Source organism: Plectropomus leopardus, chromosome 12, assembly GCF_008729295.1.
Source record: "Plectropomus leopardus isolate mb chromosome 12, YSFRI_Pleo_2.0, whole genome shotgun sequence".
In the NCBI taxonomy this organism is placed as follows: Eukaryota; Metazoa; Chordata; class Actinopteri; order Perciformes; family Serranidae; genus Plectropomus; species Plectropomus leopardus.
In genome coordinates, this window is record NC_056474.1 from 28,159,645 (window position 1) to 28,185,349 (window position 25,705).

General features: G+C 37.6%; 1 protein-coding gene across 1 annotated transcript; it reads right to left on the bottom strand.

Moving 5' to 3' along the window:
- Window positions 1-253: 253 nt before the first annotated feature.
- Window positions 254-24,553, bottom strand: xrn1 (5'-3' exoribonuclease 1). The gene is made up of 33 exons (XM_042498334.1): window positions 24,342-24,553; window positions 22,061-22,293; window positions 21,307-21,404; window positions 19,510-19,619; window positions 19,256-19,366; window positions 19,079-19,164; window positions 18,867-18,954; window positions 17,883-18,051; window positions 17,582-17,649; window positions 16,419-16,556; window positions 16,173-16,321; window positions 15,864-15,953; window positions 14,515-14,671; window positions 14,219-14,338; window positions 13,951-14,120; window positions 12,177-12,294; window positions 11,869-11,964; window positions 10,017-10,120; window positions 9,272-9,406; window positions 8,741-8,903; window positions 7,328-7,441; window positions 6,332-6,430; window positions 6,071-6,186; window positions 5,615-5,761; window positions 4,889-4,978; window positions 4,464-4,599; window positions 4,223-4,279; window positions 3,465-3,597; window positions 3,213-3,282; window positions 1,931-2,126; window positions 1,710-1,799; window positions 1,526-1,605; window positions 254-305 (listed from the first exon to the last, which is right to left on the bottom strand). Exons 1-33 carry the CDS (start codon window positions 24,414-24,416, stop codon window positions 254-256), a joined length of 3,858 nt encoding a protein of 1,285 aa, XP_042354268.1. The 5' UTR covers window positions 24,417-24,553.
- Between the last annotated feature and the right edge of the window lie 1,152 nt (window positions 24,554-25,705).

Consider the following 25,705-nt stretch of genomic DNA (forward strand, 5'->3'; position numbering starts at 1 on the left):
TATATACACAGCACTTTTTTTCAGGTTATTTATATATTTTTTTATCTAACTAGTTTTCAGGACATTTTTCTGTAACTTTTACAAATTTCTTGCTAGGGTTAGGGTTAGGGTTTGGGGTCATTTCTTCTTAAATTGCTAATTTCGTTTTTCTTGTGTTCTTGAAAGGAATCAGTTGTGTTTTAAAGGGTTAAACAAATTTAAAAAATTCTTCTGATATGACATGATGCCAATATATCAGAATGAAGTGCAAGGGTCACAGTTTGCAATAGTGGGAGCTGATTAACAGCACGTACAGAATGAACAGACTGAGAAAAAAAACGAAAATTGTCAGGACAGTTGTTTTGAACTGTTTTTTCAATCCAAAAAACATCTTGGGAGTGAGGGACTTCCACTGCCATGGCATATCCATCTCAGTGGAATTTTATGGCATATATCGATGGAGCAGATGATGGACTTGTAACATTATAACTTGTCTAAGGGAAGATTAATGACTGGCTTCAGCGAAGACACAACTGCATGTCCGGAATCACTCAAATTGAAATATTAAAACATTTTGGCACGTGTAGCGTGGAGATAAATTGTGTCTGAAGCAAGGGAGAATACATTCTTTAGATTAACGTCTGATGGATCCACTTATGTTAGTACATCTGAGCAGTTTCCCTGTAGCTCCTGTGACCATGTGCACACACAGTCATGCACGCACATTTATACAGCACAGCACCCCTCAGTGAAAATATGTTAAAAATGTGGTTAATGAAATGTGCCCTATATTAACACATGACAAATTGTAGCAAATCCCAGCTTGCTAGTTGAAAAATAGGTGTAAATGGGCCCCTGAACCACAACAGAGCTGTACAATAATATGGAAACTTTGTAATAACTTGACGAACAACATACAGTATGAATGTACGTCCATGTATGTTTTCAAACACACATGTCACATTCGCCATTGGAACACATTCAAACTGCAATTTTAGACCCCACAGCCATCAAAGCATAAATACACACACTGTATTATTTCTGGGTGTCATTCTGGGCTTTTGCCATGGAATTTGTCATTTTTGCTGTTTTCGACCTGATGACATGACCAGATTTTGCATATAGAGTAAATTCATGCTTTTTCCACTGGGTGTACTGTCACAGTCAATGTTGCTGCAAATCACTGACATATCCCAGGCTGTGATAATCTAACAAAAAAATCTACTTTACATAGTATAGTGTATTGATAGTGTATAGTGTATTCAATAGTATATTAGAAATAATTGTTTTTTTAGTGGCATCTTGACAAAAACCTGGCACTTAAAGGGTTAAAATTCTGAAAATTCGTATTTGATATTTATGATTACGATGATGTTGGTTAAAAAAAAAGAATCAACTCAATAAAAGTAAAAAACAATATTATTGCATAATTGTTTTTTTAAGCTCGATTAAGCTCATTTTGTGCGCAGAGCGATTCAAGTGTGTGTAATATTAAAGTGGGCCCTAAGGGTTGATATTTTAAAAAGCCCCCAAAAAACAGTCACACAGACTTACATTTTGCCAGTGAGCAGGAGGTTTGAGAGGAGGTCCAGAGTTCTGCAGAGACTGCCACACATTACTGTACTCCTGAGGATGCAAAGAGAGACCGAAACAGACACAATGTTGGAGAATGCACATTTGTAAGGTCACAAGAATGAGAAGGGTCAACGTACATGTGACCCTGAGCTTACCTTGGCCTGTTGTTTCTGGATAGGACCTTTAGAGGGAGAGTTCCTGTTGCCCTGCGAGGCCGCCTTCACCACACCATGTTTGTTGTTATGCTACAGGAGCAGAGAGATGGAACGCACAAAGAAAAAGAAGAGTGGTAAGCCATCCAAGAAGACATTTCTTTTTTTCTTTTTTTTTTCATTTCGATCATAAAAAATGTGGTTGTGTGGGGTGCTCCTCTTACCTGTGTGGGTATGAAGGGTGAACGTGGAGAGTGGTTCAGGCCGGACAGCTGGCGGTTAGAGTTGAAGTTTGCAGCTGCGGCAGGTTGAGGCTTGACGATGGCGGTGAGTTTGTGGGAGGAGTGATCTACCCGGGTTCCGTGGGAAAGGTTAATGAGAGCGCAGGGAGGGAGGCGATAACAACGAGGTGACGTACACCTGAGGACACAGGAGTCATGTCTGCTCAGAAATCGCTATGGTGTGGAGTGGGAGGCTTTTACAGACATGCCAATTATATTTTACCCATATATGATATCAAAATCAGAAATACTTTATTGTTACAGTCACATTGATTCCAGCACAGAGAATTAAAGCAAGTAGAAATAAGTACCAGCATAAGTGTAATAAAATCTAAAATAATAAATAGAAATACAGTAAGAATTAACAATATGCACAGTATGTAAATATTTAAATATTTACAGTAAAGTATGTAAATATGCTCAGTATGTAAGTGTGGAAACATAAATAAAAATACAGTACAAAACGTAAAAATACAGTAATGGACAATCAGCACTAATATGTGAATATTTAAAAAATAATAATATGGATAATGTGCTGTGCCTTATGTTACGATGCCATGTATCAAACTAATATGCAAGTTGAAAATAAAAAAAGATAAATAGGTGTGCAAAGCTACAATCATGAACAAGATAAACATAAGCCAGAATAGCAATAAGAATATATAAAAAATATACAATGTGTAATATGTTAAATACGGCCTACATTCAAGAGTTGGAAAAATATACATATATATATACCTATATATCTAAAAGGTTAAGTAATTAAGAAAAAGAAAGAGAAAAAGAGCAAAGGTAACATTACAAAATTATTCTCTTTTATAACTCACAAGGTTCACCAACAAAATAACTGTCTTATACTAGACATGTTTTCTCCACATATACAGCATTTAAATACTGTTAGCTAAGACACTGACATTTCTTGTTGTATAAATTAGCCTAGCAGCTAGCAGTTTCCCTCTACTCAAATGACGACAGGATGAATCGCACACAAGACTTAAAATGCTATTTTGTGGGGTTTTATTATCTTCACAATTTATTCGCTTATCTGTGAAATTAAGCTTCTGTGGTCTGTGTGATTACATTTCTGGAGAGGTGTATGTCGGTGTGTATTTTATAGGTATGGTGTCTATTCAATGCAGAAGTATAAACCCCACTTAAAGAAGACTCAACAAAACAGTGACAGCGGCAGCAATAAACACACTACAGCATCACTTAGTGTAATTACCTGATGGTGAGACCTCCACTGAATTCTTCATCAAAAACCACTTCATAGAGGACCTCTGCCTCTCGCTCCGCTGAAGACACAAAAGCAGACAGAGATAAACTGAGATAGATAATGTGAGAAGATAAGATAAACTGTGAGAATTCTATGGATTTTTTTTACATGTCATGCACATGCATGATACCCATTAAAAGTGAAATGATTTGGTAAAATCAGGATAGAAATTAGGATAAAAGAATTAAAGTGCGTCCTCACCTCCTTTGATACCGATGATGGTTCCTCTGAGTCCCAGGGGGACGGTGAAGCTCTCCCTGATGTTGATGACTCTGTCAAACAGGCGGTACTCTGAGTCCGGGTCTGGAACCACTCCCTGCTGCTGCTCAAGGGGCTACACACACACACACACACACACACACAAACACACACAAACACAAACACACACACACACACACACATAAAATTATATTCAATACGTTGTAAACGTAAATGTAGGTTTCAATTAGCACTTATCTTCATCATCATTCATTATTATGAATCAACCACTTTTTGGATTAATTTACTGTTTAGTCAATAATCTTTCAATAAAATACACATCATAATGTCATAAATCTCAAGGTGACATCTTCAAAATTACTTGATTATGTCCAAGCAACAGTCCAGATATCGTAAAGATGTCTGCCTTGTCTCCAATATAATGGAACTAAATGGCACTCTGTTTGTGGTGCTCAAAGCGTCACATAGACACATTTGAAAAACTCATCAGCAATGTCTCTTTCCCGAGATCATGACCCGGTTACTCAATATAATCCACATACCTTGTTATGAATTGTTTCATGTAGGAACTATTTTCTTTCTACTGAACTACATCCAGCAACTTTATCATTGTGCAGGAGGAAGTGGAAGCATCTACTGTTAGCTCACCTCGCACTACTGAGCAAACTAATGTTACAGCTCAGCTGAGGAGGACGCCATTAATGTAAAAGCAATGACATATACATGCAAAATGTGCTCACCCTGAAGAGGAGATGAGGCTTGACTGTCACACGGACTTTCTTAGTGCTTTTCTTCACCTGAGAGAAAGATGATGAGAGTGAGAAAGCAGCAGAGGACACAGGGCATCTTTGAGTTTACTGGGGAACAGTGAGTCCACACAAAAAGAAAGAGAACTCGATATTAGTACATGAAAAGTGTTCTGTAGTTTGAGCCTGTGTGTGTGTGTGTGTGTGTGTGTGTGTGTGTGTGTGTCAGAGTCACCTTGGTTTTCTCCACCGCCTCCTCGATCTTCTCCACGATGGCGAAGTCCAGCACCTGTAGGTCACATGATGTCCTGCCGATGGAGCTCACTGGGTGGCTTTTCAGCCATGAGGTGATTTCGGCAACCTTCTCAGCCCTGTGGGGGGTGTCCATCAGTTATCAGGCAACATCATTAATACAACACCCATTTCAATCATTCAGAAGACAGATTTTGAACAAACTGTAAGAGCTGAAAAAAGTTCTATGGGAGGTGCAAAGACATCACATGCTTCGGAGCCTATTTAAGGCTGTCATGGATTAGTTCTTCATATGACAGGGCTGATAAATATTTAGGTTTTACTTAGAAATTGTGCAACTACATTTAGGTTAAATACTATCAGTGTGTATCTAATATGTGTTTTTGTGTGCATGAGTGACTGTTTTACCCATTCTGGTCGTCTTCGGGCCAGATGTCGTCTTCATAGAAAACATCATCATGACTGTTTCTGGACACTGTGTTGAATACCTCTGAAAATCTAGAAAAGCATAAAAAAATTTTTTTAAATAAAACAAAAATTCTGCTTTAGATTCTACAAATTTCAAACAAATGATTCAAAACGTTGCAATACAACCATAGACTGCATAAAAGAAGTGGAGGTAGTCTCTGTGTTGGAAGCCAATGTGGACGTGTCTTAACCTGCATTCTTTCAGACATTGATAAAGTCGTTACCCACGTTGGTACAAATGACATTTCAAAAGAGCAGTCCGAATTACTAAAATGTGACTTTCTCCATCTTTTCAACACCATAAAACAATCCCACTGCAGCATCATCACCTCTGATCCAACTCCCACCAGTGACAGTGGACGCTGCGTGGTAGTAACAAAATAAGAACAAATCATGGAAACAAGCAAAAATAAGAAGATAATTTCTTTGTTTATCATTTCTTGCATGACGACTTAGACCCTACCTCTCACTTCTCAAACCACAGTCCACAAAGTCAGGGGTGACACCTCAAAGGTAAAGTCCACTTCTTTTATACAGCCTATGAGCGCAACTACATTTTCAGTGCAGCTACTGAACTGTTCCACTCAAACAGCTGAAGGATGCAGGACTCCCCTAACAGCAGTATTGTTGTTTTTACTCTATACTTGTTTGCATATTATTCTGTACCTGTCCAGGTATTCAGCCAGCAGCTCCTCCACAGCAGCAGAGTAGAGCCACTCCTTCTCAGTCCTCTTGGTGTATCCAGGAACCTCCTCATTCTTCTTGTTGAACTTCAGATTCAGGCCAACATTAGCTTTCTGCTCCCCACAGGGACTGCAAAAAATAACGAAGAAAAAAAAGCATCAGTGCAGAGACAATAGGAAAAGTCAAGTTTAGTGGAACTAACATGAACAAAATGAACATACATGGCAAAATGCAGAACAGTCATGTCAAAATGGCCAATAATAATAATAATAACAAGACTTCTTTAAGTGCAACTGAAGGTTACAATCTCCAATGTAAAATGGTCTGCTCAGATTTTATTCATGATAGATTTACACAGATCATAACAGAAAAATTTGCACACTTTTAAAAAGAAGATATAAATGTCAGAATAGTAAATAAATAACTTTGACCACATACTTCTTCTTAGAGCCTCGCCCGATGAAGATGCTTCCTGAGAAACGGGAGACGAGGTAGCTGGTGATGCCGAGACGAGATGCCAGAACATATCCGGGACTGTACTTCACACAGTACTTCTACAAAATACAAACATATGCAGGCATACAGTACATATGTCAGGCACAAACGGCTGAGCATGGGAAGTATTTACAGAATCAACATTATAGGTAGGTAGGTAGGTGTGTGTGTGTGTGTGTGTGTGTGTGTGTGTGTGTGTCTTACATGCTGATTCTGAATTAATGGCTCCAGCTGTGGTTCATGTGGCACACTGAAGACCACTCGTACCCGACCATCTTTAATGACATCACTGGAATCTTGCACCTGTTAAGAAAGTAAGGAAATATAATTAATCATTTCAATTAGCTGACAATTGGACGTGTTGCTCTCCAAAAATGATTAACAATAACAGAAAGAGCACTTGTCATAGCCAATACATACTGAATACTACTAATCAGGTTAACTTTACTGATATTACTGATTACTGACAAGTTTGAAGGAAGACTCAAACTTCTGTCACTTCCTGATGTCCAACCAGGACTGAGAGTGGTTAAGTGTTATTATAACATTATTAAGTTGCATGGGGTTAATCCTTTAAATGCCAAAAAAACACAAGAAAATTAATTATTAATATACTACATAAGTAGTATAAGTAAAATAAAAGTACATTTTTCGGGTGATCACAGCCTGGGATGTATCAGTGACCTGCAGCAACATTGATTGTGACAGTGCACCGAGTGGAAATAGCATGCATTTTCTCCATATGCCAAATATGGTAAAAATGATGCCATCAGGTGGAAAATAGTAAAAAAAAATTACAAATTCCAACCCAGAATTAATACAATGCATGTTTTTATGCTTTGATTGTTGTGGGATCCAAAATTGCAGTTTGGATGTGTTTCAATGGTGCATTTTTTGCACTTAACAGTATGAATGTAACAATTTTGTTTACAGTGTATTTTAAAAATATTGAAGGAGCTCAGCTGGAATTTCCAAGAGAATCAAAAAAATACACAATTTTGCCAAAATGTATGCGATATACATCAACACAGCCAAAATTAGGAAAATGAAAGGCCCATAAAATGCAAAAGTCCCTGAGGGTTAAATTTAGCTTCATTTACTGTTAAAAAAAGTATAACACTTGTGAGTTCTTGTGTTTGACCGTCCGTTATTTCTGCCATGATGTGACTCTCTGACTGAAATAGAGAGGTGATGACATACCTCGCCCATGGCTCCGTAGTAAGGGTTCCCCACCATGAAGACCGTGGTTGCAGGAGGGAAGAGCTCATCTAAGCTCTTAAAGCAGTTCAGAGACGAGTAAAAGGCCTTGATGTCCTGAGAAACAAAGAGAAACAAGAATTGATAAGTGACATGGGATGAAACACTCTTTGGGATTATCAGCTAACAAGGTGTCTCAGATTCAGAAGTTGTCTGCACTCAGCTCAACATGGTGGTGGCCGATCCAGCGGCTAGCAGCTAATGGTGCTAACAGCGCAAACAAGTGCTATCAACAGCAACAGTGCCAGATCAGAGGGAAGCTTCCCCAATATCAGCAGTAACCATCATGTGAGTGCAGTGCAGAGTGCTGGTGATTAGCCAGCCAGTGTGTTACACACACAGGGATTGACATGCACGAACATGCATGTTCAACCAGACCAGCTACCACAACAACAAACAGAGAAGCTCAGATTGTTTAAGAACATGAGATTTGCTGTTTGTTTTTGTTTTTTTACCGTGGTATCGAATTGGGTATCCAGCATCGCAGAATTTCACTGGTATTGATACTGACTACTAAATATCTGCTATCATGACATGCCAGGGTTTTTCTCACAATTATTAATTTGTGGCGACCTGCCACGATTAAAACATGTGTCGTCATAAACAGATTTTCTATTTTAGGAGCTGGACCACTCATTAGGAGTGCTGTTAAAATACATATACCATTTGGTTATTCACTGAACCTCTGGGAGTGCAGTGAGTACTCTGGACACAGATGGAGCTGAAGAACATCAGGCGCACTGAAAGTGAAACTTCATTGTTCAATCTGCTAGGTCTTGAAAGTTTGCATTCACTTGTAGCAGCTGCTCCTCTCATCCATTAATCTGATCTGATCATTTCTGTTCGGATCAACAGATCAATGACAACCCCCAAACTCACAAACTGCTACTGAGGAAATTAAAAACTAGATTCTACTATATCTCTATAATAAATAAAGGATATCTGATTATGGTGTGTGTGTGCTAAATTTCACTCAACATTGCTCATGTGACTAACAGACACATATTGTTTGCATTTGCAAGGTTTATTTTAAAGTTTAGACTGATTGAGCTCCTCTGAATTTTTCAGCTCGGGCAGTTTTTTCAGCATCCTTTCCAACCTGCTGGAAAACACAACATCTTAGCACAAAACCTGGAGCTGTGTAGTGCTACAACTAAATGTGCAGCAGATAGAAAGAAAGTATGTATGTGAGTAAATAAACCTAAATTACAAGACTGTAACAATGACTAAAATCTTTTCCTAAATGTTGCCAATATGTTTTTTGTTTTAAACATACTGTATTCATGGAGCTTAACTGGTCACAGGTTCCCATGAGTTTTATCAGTGTATTCCTGTTCTGTATGTGTGTGCATGTACCTTAACCACTGTCTGGTAGGCGAAAGGGAGGATCTGCTTTGCCCACTGTTTCTCGAGTTCCACCACCCCGTTGGCCTTGGGGACGTATTTCCTTCCTGTCAGCAACTGGCCGTACAAAACCACCGATGTCTCCTTCACAATGATGCCTTTCCTCTTCAAGAAACTGCAAGAAAGAAAAATCACTTTTGTTATCTTTGATTGCTACTTACTTTACTTGTTAATGTAGTTGTATTTTTGTATTAGCATTAACATTGTTATTATTTTTTATTTGTTCACTTATTTATTACTGATTACTATTCATTTTTTATCACTGTTTGTTTCTGTCGTTATGTAATGTTATGTTGTCTTGGACCCCAGGAAGGGGCTGTCAGCTAATGGGGATCCTTAAAATAAACAATGGCTTTTAAGGTCTTTTGGCCACATAAGGGGGAATCAAAACGTTTTTTAAAAAGACATTAATACAAAACAATTGTAAAATAGCTGTTTTTTCCATACGAATTTATACAATAAAGCATCTTTTTTGTGCCTTACTGTTCAGTGATTCCCTGAACATCCTTCACCCAGTCTTTCTGCTCCTTGTCAGACAGGCAGGTGACTTTGGTGGGAGGAGGAGTGGAGGGCCGCTCATACAATCTTTGGACGCCAGGAGGTTCATCTAGAGAAAACCTGACAAACAGAGGTAAAGATTTCACCTGTAATAGCTAAATTAAAGACAAAAGCTTTAATAGCTTTAACCCTTTAAACCCATTTTTTGTGCAGCATTCAGATGCCTTTCACAAGCATTTAAACATTTGGAACAGAAAATTTGTATGAATTCTTTCAAAAACATACAGAAAAAGGCAATGAAAAGACTGCAAGAAATGACCTCCAAAATCAGCAAGAAATCAGTAAAAGTTATGAGAAGAATGACCTGAAAGAAAATTGTAAAAAGTAAATAAATAAATTTTAAAAAAAGGAAACTTTTTTTAAAAATTTTTTTTTTTTTAAATTTGCTCAGAATTTAAAGGGGTCACTTTGTGTACAATTTGGCACCTCCTAGTGGTCGTGTCTAAAAGGTTTGTCAGCATGACTTTTTTCCATCAACATAATCTTTAATTTCAGTTCTTGTTGACTGATAAAATGCTTCAATGAAAAAAATGGCGAGAACATCGTACACTGACAGTTACCACATGGGTATAATTTATCCAGATTGAAAAAAAAACATAATTTCAAAACTACAAAAACTTTTAATGAGACATGTTCAATACATTATTTTTGGCCAAGTGGTGACTCTTACTTGACGTCTCCATCTGACACAGCGATGATGCGCGCTTCCTCTAGATGCGGCCAGTTGACAAACACCGACTTCCCCAGGACTTGTGTCGCAACATCATCACATACCTAAAGAGGCAAAGAATAAAAAAAACAAGAAAGAGGGAAACGGTAAATTTGATACTTACAGTGAAACGCAGAGTAGGATAAGTAGACAAGAACAAACCTAAGCTTATTCCTTCTTTTTATTTCTTTAACATTTATTCAATTCTAATTTGACGTAGTTTTAAAATTCTGTATCATTTTCAAACAAAACCAAAAGTGATTTCCACACATTCAATTCAAAATTCAATAACTGGTGAAAACACACTATTTACAGGTGTTTTAATCATTCTTTCTTCTCTAAAGCTTAGTTATTGTGTTGATGAGGAGCTCAAGTCCTGTCTCTATGTTTATTTATTTATTATTCATTTTAACATTTATTTAAAATGGGACAAGTCTGTAGCACATTTATAGCTATATAGCTAATTTGCTATGTCCATCCCAACATGGGCCTTTAGAATACATAAAACTTCACAACAAGTACACAAATTAAACAATAAATGTGTACACTAAGTTACAATAAGAAATTATAAGACAGAACACCAACTATGATACAATAAAGCACCACAAAACAAGAAGCACCAGATTATTCATGACTACATGACTGATCCCTCTTCAGAAGCAGTTTCAGTCTGAGTTTAAAATCATATCAGTCTGGATCCAGTTTAAGTTCTGCAGGTAAAGAATTCCACATGTTCTTCCTTGGAACATGAAACGCTGTTCATCTAAATGAGGATTTACGTAAAGTTCCCGTTGGATGCTCCAAGTTACTCAGTCTGCAACTCTAAGTGGAAACACCGGGTCCCGAGCGCCTGATTATGTAGTCAATCACAGAGGAGTTTCAGATTCGCAAATTCAATAAAATGATCAAAACTTTACATATTTGCTTTTTTTAAAAGGTAACTTTTTCAACATGGACCCTGTTTTCCCATGTTTTAGGGTCTAACTGATGAACGGAAACAACAGGTTTTGAAACTGGTCCAGTATTGAGCGAGAGGGCTGCAGCTGACGGCTTGGAAACAGGCTGCAATGTGACTACTCGGGGCATGTTCACGCTGTCATCTTATTTCCACTGAAAGTGCTTGCATCACTGCAGTGTCAGATGAAGACGCAGAGTAAGATCAGTACTGCAGCACTAATGATGTCAGAAGTTCATGCTATTATCAGTCATTTAAAAAAGAATGAAAGCTCTCAAAAATCCATTTTCAATGTCTGCAAAACATCTTTACCAATCTATCAGCCTTTTTTAACCCCCTGAAACCTAAGCAAATTGGTTTGATTTCTTTCAAAAAAGTGAGAAGGCAACATGCAACTTTTCAAGCAATGTCCCAAATATTTCAACAAGAAAATGACCGAAAAATTTAAAAAACGCATCACATGTGGTGACAAGTGTCCAAGTATTTTAAATACAGTTATTTTATTCTTTTTTTTAAAAACATTATTTTAGATCACAAGACATAATTGCTAATAGAGAAGGAACAATTAATGACTATGAAAGAAAATGGAATACATTATGGCAATATTTAGAAGACTGATGATGACATGATGACTTTGGTTTTGTTTGTTTTGTTCTTTGCCTGTTTTTTTTTTTTTTTTTTTACTCATTTTGTGACATCTGTTTGTGGCACATTGATGGTTTGTGATGCGTTGGTAATACGTTGAGTCTTGTGTTTACTGCTTTAATGTAAACTACTTTAATGTAATAAAAATAACATATATATATATATATATATTTGTTATTTTTTTAGACCATTAAAAATCAAATGAAAGCTCACCGCCTCTGCCTCCTGGCTGTGCAGGATCTCCAGCATCATGTTCTCCCCTCTGCTGCTCTGCTGGAACACAACAACCCCGCTCTTCTTCTTAAAGAACTAAAAGTGTGTGCGCCCATGGACAAGAGACAGGAAGTTAGACAAGGAGTCCAATTTCAATTCTCTTAATTGCAAGAAGTCTACAATAAACGAACGGGAACTATTCATCGGACACTTTGCTCAGACTTAGATCCTTTAAATGTAATCCGGCCATTCAGCATCATGTATTTGTTGTTGTTTGTATTTGTATGCGCACACATACACACACACACCTTGTGTTTGATGTGTTGCAGTGTGGGGAAGCCGCAGAAATACAGAGCTGAGCGGTCGACGCGTCTGCTGACGTGGGTCAGTGATACGTGCCATGTGTCCATAGGGATGTCTGCTTTCCTGTAACAAAAAACACAATACAGTGCAGTGAACATCAGGCCGCATGGGCACTAAGAGGGTAAACCGGCTAAAGTGGTTTTCTTTGGTTGTGTTTTTGTGTGAAAGCATAAACAAACTAAACTGCTTCCTAAAACGTGCAATTTGACAGTAAAACCAGCAGCAAGTCAATGCTGCAAAAATCTGAAACAATGTCCCATTAGCTCTTCAGAACTTGTTTTTAGCTGTGTCTTTGTTGTTCTTTATTAATAGTCAGCTTGGCTTCTATATATTGAATATTAAATGCAGCTTTGTCAAAAAAAAAAAAACAATCAAAAAATGTTACATCTTCATGCTATATGACCAGATTTGATGACTGTACTTCCATCACCACGTATTCATTCCAGATCACGGTGTAAAACATGTCCATGTAACTGTTTTATTTCACAATAATCGGCATGAATGCTCTACATTATATACTGATCATATTCTTGCATGAACATAGGCGATTCTGCATTGCACAACTCTGTAATCTAACTTCCGTTTTAAAACAAAAATCGATTGTCATAATTTACTTTTGGTAAGTTGGTTTGGTAATTTGCACCAATGTTTTTTCAAGCTGTGAAGAGCTGCTCTGTTGAGCACTGTGACCTGCCGTGTAAACTATTATAAATGTCTACTCTCTGTTGTGGACCTTTGTCTACCCCCTCTGGCAGTGAGAGTTCGGTACAAAAACACTGTCAACACGTGCTTTTGTATGTGGACTGGCTGGCACACAGCCAGCAGCTCCTCACAGCAGCACTGAGCATGTTATTGTGCACTGCTACGAAAAAAAGTGCATGATCACTGATTGCAATCAAAGAAGTGGAGAGAGAAAACAGCTTAAAAACCTTCAGGGTTGGATGTTTGGACTAACATATTAGCGACTGCCTGATTACATCTCTGCTTTATTTTGGGGGGGGGGGGGTTCCAGTGAGTAGGATTTACTAGCATCTTAGCATTGAGGTTGCAGATTGTGGACTACGGTGGCTGATGAAGACACGTGAATGGTCTGATCTAGAGCCAGTTTGGTTTGTCCGTTCACAGCGACTGTAGAAACAACATGGCGGGCTCCGTAGACAAGTATGTAGATATAAACGCTCATATTCTTAGGTAACAAAAAATCAGCAATTCTTTTCAGGTGATTATAAACTAATGTAATATCATATACCATTTCTGCCAATAGAAACACCTAAATCCTACTCATCGAAACTTTACTGGTCAACGAGTGAGAGAGTGAGTGCTCAGCAATAATAATTTAAGGTAAAAAGGGAAAAAATTATAATGATAAAAATAAAATAATAACATCAGTCCAATTTTCTTATGTTGTCTGCCTAGTCACTTACGCCTGATGGATGCATTACTGTAAAACCATCTGATAACAGTAAAGCTGCTGACTGTTACCGAATTTCATTCACCGTTCACAATGCCAGAAGAGAAAAACATTGCGCAGGACACCCTAAGGCCAATATATAGAATATAGAATATTCCTTCCTTCTTGTGATCTTTTGTATCCCACTACGTGTGTTTGCAGACTTAAATGGTGATATAAAAATATCATTTGACAAAACTTTTTTTAAAGTCACATTAAATCAGTGTCAGGGCCGGAGGGAATGTGTGTGTGTGTGTGTGTGTACCTACCTGACATGGCAGTGGATGATGTCTGGGAACAGCTGAGGCAGGGTGGAGGTGTATGAGACGTCTATTTCAGGGTCATATGAGTAGACTGCGCACTGTGTGTGACAATTCCTCCCCTTCTCCTCTTTAGTCAGCTTGTGATTGTAGGGCTCCATGGCTGCCAGCAAACACCTCTGTTCAACAAACATACAAACACACACACACATTTAAAAAAGTATGTCTTTTTTAAAATAACTGTAAAATGACTTTTCCTCCAAGTGTGCGTGTGTACCTCATCTATGAAGGGAATGAGAACCACGGCCTCCCATTCCTGTTGCTTGCCATTGAGGTCCGTTTTAAAGTCGACAGGGTAGTACTCAATGATGGGTGAGCTTTCGCTGGTCATCAGGTACTGAGATATTAAAAACAATATATGATCATTTTTATCATTTTATGTTTTGGTCTTGCATAGACCTGAATATCTGCTGCTTTTAAAATGTTGTTCCACACGCAGACAAATGTGATACTTGTGCCAAGTTTGTGCATATACTGTACATATTATGTGCATGTGTGTGAGGGTGCTATTACCCTGTAACTCTCAGGCAGCAGCTCCGAGCTGGCAGCAGGCAGGACTGCCAACAGTTGCTGGAAGGGCATGAAAGGCTTCCCAAGGTCAAAGGTCAACTTTAACCCTGATATGTTCCTGATGTCAGATAGGAAGGGAGCATAGTGGTAGGGGTAGTACCTAAAGAGCCACACACACACACACACACACACACACACACACACACACACACACACACACACACACACACACACAGATGTAAGACAAACTGAAGACAGCAGATACAAGTGGTGCTCCAAAAGGCAAAAAGAGTGCTCCTATGGACATCCTCAATGTAAAATCAGTCATTTTTTCAGAGCTTTCCATAACTAAATGCTGCAGTGACTCAAAATATTAATTGTTTTTCTGATTCCTTTTTGACTTAAAAACATGGTTCTGAGAAACTAACATTTACTACAGCTGGGCTTGCTCTACATACATGTAGCAAAATAGAAATATTATCTAAAGAGGTAGGAATTGATAATCAGATTCTTATGGCCTTAAGCTTATCAATTCTTTCCTTGAAACTTGATATTTTATTTTGTTCTCCTTTTTTTTAATTTGGCATGTTCAAAATAAAGATCTAACTACTACTAACTTCTAGAACTGAGGGTAAATATCCTCTGGTATAATAACATAAGCACCACGCAGGCAGGCTCTTTTGTTGACAAAAAAAAACCGAACACTAAAACGAATGCTGTGCAGATGCTCTCTCACTTCATCCATTTTAGACTGTCAGACAGACAGATGCTACAGCTAGCTCTTAGGCTACAGCCAACTCCACTTGCCAATAAGCTGCCCCTTTCATGCTTACTGCACAGGGAGGGAAAACGAGCAGAGAAAGGGCGAATGAAGGTCATCATGTGGTCGCAAAATTAGCAGTGAAAGATTTGGTCCTTTCTTAACAGTATGAGGACCAGAATTACCTGCTTTCCTAGAGGTTAGTTACCGGTATGTGTCAGTTGATGTGTATTCTAATGTGGTATAAACTGAATGATTTCTCCTGGATACGCCTTTAACGGCCTATTAAATACAGATTACATACAGCAGCATGGTACAGTGTATGTTTTTTTTCCTGAGATAGGGGCTAAAACTTTTGCACACCTGAGTCACACACATGCCTTTTTTCTACTTGGTTTCTACGCCGTTTACAGACAAACAGATAATTTTTTTTTTTTTTGCAGAAAATGAATCAAGAATCAATAAGGGAACTGATAAAGAATTGAAACAAACAAACAGAATCGATAATGGCATTTGGTATGAATAAAATACTAATAATATGAAAAGAAAAGAAACAAAGAATAAAAGTGACATATGAAGAAGCTGTTCTCACCAGCTCCAGGACTGAACCCCATGGTAATAGTAGTGCAGAATCCACTGGATACCTTCCACGTAACACCTTGCCTGCTTGGCTAGAAACTCACTGCGGATGAGGAAAAAAAACAAACACATTTCAGCGTCACCTGCACTTTACAAGTTGATGTATAGGCAGCAAATAATTTACAGTGGTGCATAATGTTTATAGACACATAATGTTTATAGTAATTTGTGGACTCTATATGTAATCAGTGTTTATATAAGGGAGCTCTGCCTCCTAGAGAAAGTGTGTTTCAGCATTGTATGTGTGTGTTATTACACTCACTCAGACACCACATCCACGCCCATCTTGGTCATATAGTAGGTGCGCTTGTACTGTCTGAACTCAGTTTCAAACATGTCGTCCTCCTCTTCTTCATCATCTCCTCCCGCTGCCTTTCCTTCTGCTATCACTCCTTCTGACAAGGTAGAATCCTACACAGACACACACAAATTACAAAAGTTATTACTTAAAGGATGCTCAAAGGATGTGTGCCTGTTTATGTAGAAATGCTCTGATAAAACAGCTGACCTCATTCTCGTTGCTGTCTTTGCTGGCAGCTTCCTTTTCTGCTGCCAATCCAGCCGCCTCGTTCAGATACTTGTTACCGACTTTACTCTCAAACCACTTCAGGTCCACGAAGACCTCGCTGAAATGTTCCCGGTCAAACTGGAGGAAAGAAGGAACACTTTCACAGACTGAAAAAAAAAAGTATTTACGGTGGCTTCACGAAAATATATATGCCATCATGTAAAACTGCATGAAAAACAACTTAGGTTCTTACTAACTTTGTGACAAACATTTCTGCAGACTGAACTTCTCAAACCAAACATGTATAATATTAAGTATTATGGCACTTTAACCAACGTTAGTCTTAGTTCAGTCAAAGAGAAACTTTCGGTTGCATTTTTTATGTTTAATTAAAAAAAATGGTTATCAGAATCACTGCATTAAAACAGGTAACTAAAGGATGGGAAAAAAATGATTCAAGAAGTAAAATAAATGGAAAAAGTGACACAAAATAAGAAATATGGGAGATGTGTTTGAGAAAAGGTGGATTTTGGAAGATGGGAAACTGTAACTACACCATTAAATTTAATTAATTTAATGTATAAAAATGTGCAAACTGTATTACTAACTAGAATCCAGTAGTCATTACCTCTATTAAATTGTCTGCATCTCTTAAACTTATTTTTTTCTTCTTTTTTTTTACTTTCTTTCTCTCTTTTTATGGTAGAGAAATTGGTTATTTATGTCCTTTAATATATATTTTGATTCTGACTGAAAAAAATGTCTTTTTAATGTATTGCAAACTGAAAAAAATTATGAAAAAGGTATGGGAAAAAATAAAGCATAAAAAACCCTATATATCAGCAATAAGGAAAAATAGGTGTAAGAAACAGCCAAGAGGGTGCTCTTGAATTAGTCTTAAAATTATCTGCCCCACTGATGTGAGTTATCACCATAATTAACAACAATCGCCAAAATTGGCAAACACTTCAATACCCTTTCTGTCCATTCTAGTTCTATGAGAAGAACATGCAGGCAGTGCGGATAAGTACAAAAAAATAGTACAGAAAGTGTAAGAACAATTGGTGCTAAGAGTCAACATTACAGCTGAAGGCATGACATAGATAGAAGTATCCACTATAGATCTGGTTTGAACAACAGATGGTGGTAAAATATTGTCTCACCTCTGAAAGTTTCTCCATGTATTTCTCAAAGTTTTTTAGGTTAAGATGTCCGTTCTCATTCAGGTAACCTGAGGAAGAAAACAGGATTCAGTCTGGGTATTTTTACAGGTGATGTATATTATAGAGACTGGCTGGTCCAGTACAAACAATACCTTAAAAAAATTCACTTTTGAATTACTGCATCAAGACCATGAGAAATTCAGCATCTTGGTCATGCTTGACATTTGCACACAGTATTTAAAATCTTATTTGGAATAAGTATGTGGTAACAATGTTTGTTTGTTTGTGTGCCGTCTCTCACCCCCCATGCTGGGCAGAGCACTGATGTAGGTCTTGTACAGCAGCGGCAGAGCGTCATGACTGATGTGAAGGTGAGGGAGGTGAGGGATGAAATCGTTTCCCACCAGGAAACCCATCAGAATCCAGTCGTCTATTATTCGCTCCAAGTCATAAGCAGAACCGATCTGATTCTGTCAAAGCACGCACAGACAATAATCAGAATACACAGTGGATATGATACAGTAAAGTGGAATGCATCAAAGGGACAGTTCCCCTTAAAATCAAAAACACATATTTTTCTTCCCATCTGTAGTGCTATTTAACCCTTAGGGCCCTTCTTTAATAACACACACACTCATATCGATCTGTGCACGTGATGCACTTTGCAGAATCAAGCTTTAAAAAAAAACATTAATATTATTTTCCACTTTCACTTAGTTCCGTTTTTAAACCAACATCAGTTCTACAATTATACCGCTCTGCATACAAAATACACTTTTTTTAAATGGGGCTATAAAAACTAGTATACATTAATATAATTTTCTACTATCTCTGAGTTTATTTTTAATCAACATCATACTTAACCATAAATATCAAATATTTATTCATTTTCAGAATTTATACCCTTTAAATGTCAGCGCTTGTCACAATGCCACTATTCTTTAAAATGAAAAAAGAAAGAAAAAATAAATTTATTTTCAAAATACTACATGCAAAGTAGATTTTTAAAAATTATTATCACACACTGGGATATGTCAATGATTACCAGCAACATTGATTGTGACAGTCCAACTAGTAGAAATAGCATGTGTTTTCTCCACATGCCAATTATGGTAAAAAAAAATAATAATAATAACAATACATTTTTAAAAAAAGATGTCATCAAGTGGAAGATAGTAAAAATTACAAATTCCAAGACAAAAGCCCAGTAATAATAATACTATGCATGTTTTTATGCTCTGAACTGCAGTCTGTGTGTGTGTGTGTGTGTGTGTGTATGTCTCACCCTGAGCTCAGAGAACTCATAATCTATGTACTCCCTCATCAGAGACAAGTGAAGCAAGTGAAAAGTAGTCTCCTCTGGAGCCGTTATTCTGAAAGAGAAGAACAGAAAGGGGTTCAGAGAAGGACGTGAAACTGGTAGAACAGAGTATGACAGAACAGCTACATCAATAACATAAAACAAAAGGCATGAAATAAAATGGAGAGGAAGAGAACCTTTTCTGGTTTTTCTTTCCTCCGAAGCGGACCTCTTCTCTGAGCAGGGAGAAATTTGGCTCGTGGCTGGTCAGACCCAACATAATCTACGACATGGAGAGAAGGATGTGTGTGAGCATCCTAAAAAAAGGTTTGTGCAATAATGCACAGTCTCATGTAAGTCCACGCAATCCCTACCAGGTCAGCATCCAGGCCATACAGGCAGTGTCGGGTGTTGGGGTTGTGACCCGGCTTGGCGTTCTCAGAGCGAATAAACTCCATGATCTTGTGTTCTCCCTCCCCTGGAGTCTGGAGGGAAGAGAAACACACACTTTGGTATGAGTGATGCTGAAACTTTAACACAATCACAGTGACTGAAGAGTGGCACTTTGCCAGCATGCCGCCACTGACACTGCAGTGGCCGTTTTCTTTTTAAACAGCTGTTAACACACCTCATGGCCGGACAGGTAGACGTTGACGTTCTGCCAAAGCTTGTCGGTGGAGAGCTTGTTGTGGACGAAATACTTGAGCTGCTCCTGGAGTCTTGCCATGAAGTCAGTGCCTGGAAGAGGAGGTGTGATTAAAGGAGATGCTGCCAACTCTCTCAGAACAGACACATTTTCATCAGATAAGTTTGCATTGCATCAAATATGTCTGTGTTAAAGACATTATTTTGCTGATAATGATGGTTGCAGTAGTCACATTTTTTTAAAAAACAATGCAGCTTCACCAAAGACAGGAAAAATAAAAGAAAGAGGGGGAAAAAATGCAGGCACGAGCACAGGCATGGTACTTGGTCGGCATTTTTTTTTTTTAGCAAAACTGCATATGTTTGAGAAGAACTGAGCACACCGCTGGATAAATGAGACTTGGATTACAACACATGAGCTGTGACAGTTTGTAAACACACATTTTGATTTAGTTTTGCTGTTATTAACTTTGAAACTCATTCATTACATTGAATCTGTTTGTTTTGGATTCCCTTTTAACTGTTGAGGCAACCGAAACTTTGTTTTATTCATTCAATAAATATTTCAGCAGGATGCAGGACAGTGAGCGGGAAATTGCACCCTCCTTGTTTGTTCTGCTGTTTTGTGTATGTTTCATTTTGTTTAATTTTTTTCTTCTTTATTTTTATCTTCTTTTCCTTTTTTAAGTTTTTTTTTCAAATGCACGAATGGAAACGGATATATTTTTTGAATTGGAATTGTACTGTTAATAAAAACAATATCAAAACAATAAAAACAAATCATTGCAAAAAAAACCAAAAAAAACAACTGCACCCTCCTTAGACGCACCTGTCGCACACTCAGGTGTGCAGAGATTCCCTTCAGGTATTTTGAGTTATTTAATATACAAATGGTCATTTTGGCGATGAAGTATGACTTTAAGTTAAGCAGAACTTTGACTCTTGTCAGGGGTGACTGGTGTGTTAGTGTAAAGGCCCTGACACACCAAGGCGACAGTAAGCCACTGGTCAATGTCTGGCCGTTGGTGAGCGTCCGTCGCTCTGGTCGCTGGCCTTCGTCATGTGTCTGGGCCTTGACATGTGAAATGGGTGTAAACTGAGCCGCGCAGCGATCGCAAATGAACATATTTGTGGCAACCGGGTAGTGGCTTGTTTTTTTATGTGAAGAAACCTTAGAACAGTTTTCAAACAATATGGAGTCCTAATTTTATTCATAAATGAAATATGATAACTTCTCATGGTTTGGAAAAAAAATCCTATCATTGTAGAGGTGTTAGAAAAAACTGTACATTTACATGATGTTAGAAAATGTCAAATTATTGTGTTTGTGCAACTCAAACTGGACTTTGAATATACATTAGTCCAGCTGAAATCAGACTAAATCAAACCTCTTGAAATCGGACTAACACACCAAGATAATTCCACTGGAAGTCCAGCTTTTGAATATAATAGCTTCAAATCCCCGTCAGTAATGGCTGTTTTGCAGCAAGGTAAATTGGTGAAAATATTCTAAATATCGCGTGGGCTACACTTAACCCTCTGAAACCTGGAAGTTTCACAAGTATTTAAAGCTTTGAACCACAAAGAAATTGTTTTTATTTCTATCAAAAGAGACAAAAAAATCTCTTGCAAACTGAAAGAAATAAGAAGATTTTGAATTTTAAAAAAAGCAATGGGAAATGTTCAGTCAACTAAATTCATAATTCTAATAATTATGTGTTTAAAATTCTGTAACAGAAGTGTGCTGTTCAGTAGGTGTTATACTTGAGAGCGTTCCTACCAGGAGTGATACAGTTGGAGTCGAAGCGAGCCTCCGTGGGAAGCACCTCGCCTTTATCCAGAGCTTTTTTTATCTTTTCCTCTGCTTCTTTGGCAGACCTAGACATACAGACACCCACACACACAGACACAGACACAGACACACACACACACACAAACACACAGATATAAAAGAGAGCAGGTCAGACTCACAGTCTCGGGCTGTTATCTTGCCTCTAGTCTGGTTTCTTCAGTCCTTACCAAAGCAAATGTTGCATTTTAGCTCTAGTCTGGGGCTCATTCTGCCTTATTAGGCAGTACCACCAACACCACTGCTAAACCAAAATTATACCAGACATTGCATAAATACATTTGCAAATAAAGTTGTCATCTTGATCAGATAACTAAAAGAGAACGTGCCATTATTTACACTTGACAACACAGGGCAGAAATGTCCATAAAATACCATCTCTTTATTTGGTCAACCTTAAGAAAAGCTACTGCAATGACCTAAATTTAACAATCAATTTTTTAACAGTCTTTGAGATTGAGAGGAGAGGCATTTATGGGTGAGAGGGTTGCAAATTATATTTTACTACGTGGTAAAAAATTATTCCTTAATTATTAAATAATAACAAAAGCCAGAAAGAAAACAAACATTTAAATTCAGATCTGTTCAAGGTCATTGGGAAAAATTAGGTGACCCGAGCTGACCCCATCTTGGATGTCACGTTGTACACAAACAGAGGTGAAATTTATGCCGTGTCCATCTCTACCTGAATCTCCGTCCTCTCTGCTGGTTCATCTTCGCCCTCGGTGCCACACCGTCCACCGCCATGAAGAAGACCTTACGAGGCTTGATGATCCTGAAGAGCACCTCCAGGTAATGGAAGATGTCGGCAAAAATCTTTTCCTCGGAAATGCGAAAGTGGACGTCCTCGTCATTCGGGTGGGAACATTGGTGGATGATCCCATTCATGTCCAGATAAAGATTGTCAAATTCTGGAATCTGAAGAGAGAAAGGGAAAAAAATGCAGCGAAAATGTGTGGTGATTTGTAAAAATGTATTCCTGTAAAGAATTTTTGACATCTACTGATATTTCTGGACTGCCTGGAATAGCAACAGGAATATCACAGTTAGTTTTATTTTAACATACATCAGTGTGCCTGCAAGGGGGTATCCTTCACATGACATATTTTGGGAGCCACAAATGAAAGAATCAACGCTTCTTTGTTTTTTTAATAGTGACATGCACTGACAACAGAAGAGAGAGAAATGTGGTAAAAACAAACAATGATACAGCAAAAACACAGATGGAGATCTGTGTCTGTGTGTGTGTGTTTGTGTGTGTGTGTGTGTGTGTGTGTGTTTGTGTGGGTGAGAGACAGATTGGGTTGAGTGTTTGTAGTGGGAAATGAGGATATAAAAATGTATGTAATCTACAGACAACTGCATATATACTATATTAGAACAGTTTTATGCATAAATTGTGTAATTATTTAGAAAAAAATGGAAACAAATGGAGGGGAAAAAAAGTAAAAAAAAAAAAAAAAAATACAAAAAAGTCATTATTACTACTGTTATCATGAATAATTAGGTGTGTAGGCGTGTGTGTTGTAACTCATCTCTGTCAATCACCAAAACTATTGTAATGGAGTCTTCCAGTCTGATACAGACATAGAACCTAAATACTCTCAACCGTGACACATTAAGTTAACACCTAGAATTAATTACAGAGGGACAAAATGTCATTTCTGTTTTAGGAACTGACGTGACCTAAAAAGGCCCCATGTTCATTTTGAGGTTCATAATTGTATTGGGGGTTGCGATTAAAACATGTTTACATGTTTACATGTTTGTTTTTTAATCACAGTTTTTCTTGCACTGTCTACTTGAATATACCTCTATGTATGTGTCTGGCATACTCTGTTTTAGCGTGTGTCTTTTTAAGCCCCCTGAAGAAGCACAGACTGCTCTGATTGGTCAGTGTTTGTGGATCTTCCACATCTGCACCATAACTGCAGCCCGGGGGATGACGATAACTGCACTGTAGCAGCACTTTATGTGTTAATAGAAACATCTATTTTTCACTGGGATTGAATTGCTAATCAACAGCTTGGGTCCATGTTTCCTTCCTGTCAGCTGATGATAGGTGATACAGATAACAAGCAAAATGCAAAATATCAGCCTGGCCTAGCCGATAATCTGTCTACCCCGACAAAATACATAGAAATTTGACATTTTACAACATGGGACCTTTACGTATTAGACAATGACATACGACATTTTTTTCATATCTATTGTCATGTAATATGAAGTGACTTTTTTATTGTCTTATCACACGTATCAAAGGTGGCTTATGCAATGAGAGTGACACAGAGCACATTCCAGCTGATGAAACTGCTGCCAAAGCAGTGAAACACTATCTGCCTTACTACACAGGGAAGTAGGTCACTAAAGTCAATTCAGGCAGCCCACATAACTGAGCCAAAATAACAAAGTCATTTAGGGTTAACTCAAAATGTCCCGCTTAGTATCAACCACAGTCTGACTACGTTAATATTACATTTCCAACAACTTTTACAGACATTGGAGAACAAGGTGAATGTACACTAGCTGGTAACAATAACTCGCTGCTGCCTCTTGTTAACGTCAAGTAGTTAGCTAGCTGTCTGAGAGAGGTTAATTGTTTTGAGAAATGTTCTTGTCCAACAAAAACCTCAGCTACCCGGTGGCAAAATGTTTACTAACTTATATTAACGCTGACCTGTTTACGGTAAATGTGTACACGTAGAGGATACCAAAACAGAGGGCGAGTTTGTGTTGGAATTACGCAGATAACGTCGCGTGTATGTTGAGTTTATTTAAATAATGAAGTCGCAAGTGAATGACAAGAGTTTGCCCTGTCGCCGGGTAAAAACATAGGTGAGCTACGAGGGTTAAAAGTTCCACGGCCCGCTGTACTCGGCTCGCTGATAGCCAACAGACAGCTAAGCTAACGCTGCGGCTATCAGCAACAGCGGCTTGAAAGGCTAATGATATCACTGTTTTTCTACCTGATGCTCCTTGACAACTTCACTCAAACAAGGATAGCGCTCCGAAATCCATCGGTAAAACTTCGGCACTCCCATTTTTACCACGAAAGTCTCGACCTCTGGATGAAATTAGTAAAAACCACTTCAGAATAGAGTCCGGTTTTGTTTCCAACGGCCGCTAACTAGCTAGTTGTCCGTGGTCCATCCGCTAAAACAACCCGCCGTTACCCTGAAGACACTCGTTCCATTTTTTGGTTCCTATCGATCGCTTCCTGCCCTCCCTTGTCTGTTTGGAAACCAGTTCCCGCCCAAAAATAAATAAGGGAGGGAAAACGCAAATAAAAAACTGAACTACTGAATGAATAAATAAAGAAATACTAAAAAGTCAAAATATTAACTTTTTAACAGAAAACCATACAATAATAAGCCAAAATGCCCCCGTTATTTAGACGCCATAATCAAAGCAGCACCTTTACTGATGTGGAGGACCATAAGTTTAACAGAAATTGTAATCAAGCATTTAATTAAATTATAAGCAATTGTAAAATAAAAAATAGAGATTATTTAATTAAAAATTTTAATTTCTTAATGTTTACATAGATAGACTAAATTACAAAGTAATTCATTACTTGATATTTTAATGGGCAAGTTAAAAAAAAGGTACAGAAAATAATTTACAAATAAAAGATAAATCAGTTAATTCATAGTTCCATTTAAAAAGCAACATAAAACAGCCATTAAGTGCCTTACTTAAAAATACAATAATGAATTCATAAACAAATTAAAGAACTTAAACAAATACATTTACAAATGAAGTTTAAAAAGAGATTCAAAAAATGAATTGAGGATAGTTTACAGATTTTTATCTGCATCTTAAAACTAATTTTTACAGACTTGCTTTTATGTGATGTCACCTTCATTTATCTATTTATTCTTTTTTTTTTTTTTTTTACATTTCACCTCCTCTATTCTACTCTATTTGCTGCTCTGACTCTGTTTATCTGTGTTTTATCCTCTGATGTTCGGTTCTTACCATCTCTTCATGTTTTAATGCATTGATCTTAAGCCATCTCTTTTTCAACTGTTTTTTTTTTTTTTTTAAATCTTCTTATCTTTGTTTTATCTCCACTGATGTGATGATGTCTTTTAATATTATTCCTTATACTATTTTTTATCATCTTCATCTACATCTAAAAGAGTTCATTCTTTTATTTTCTATAAGTCATATTCAGAACACCATTTCAAGATCTGCCTGTTTTATTCCTTTTATTTGCTTCATTTTTGTTGACCTTCTGTAAATGCATAATGTTCTTGCATTTTTGTTTGACTTTGCTTTGTCTGTCAAAGCACTTAGAAAACAACTGTTTGCTATATGAAGTTATCAT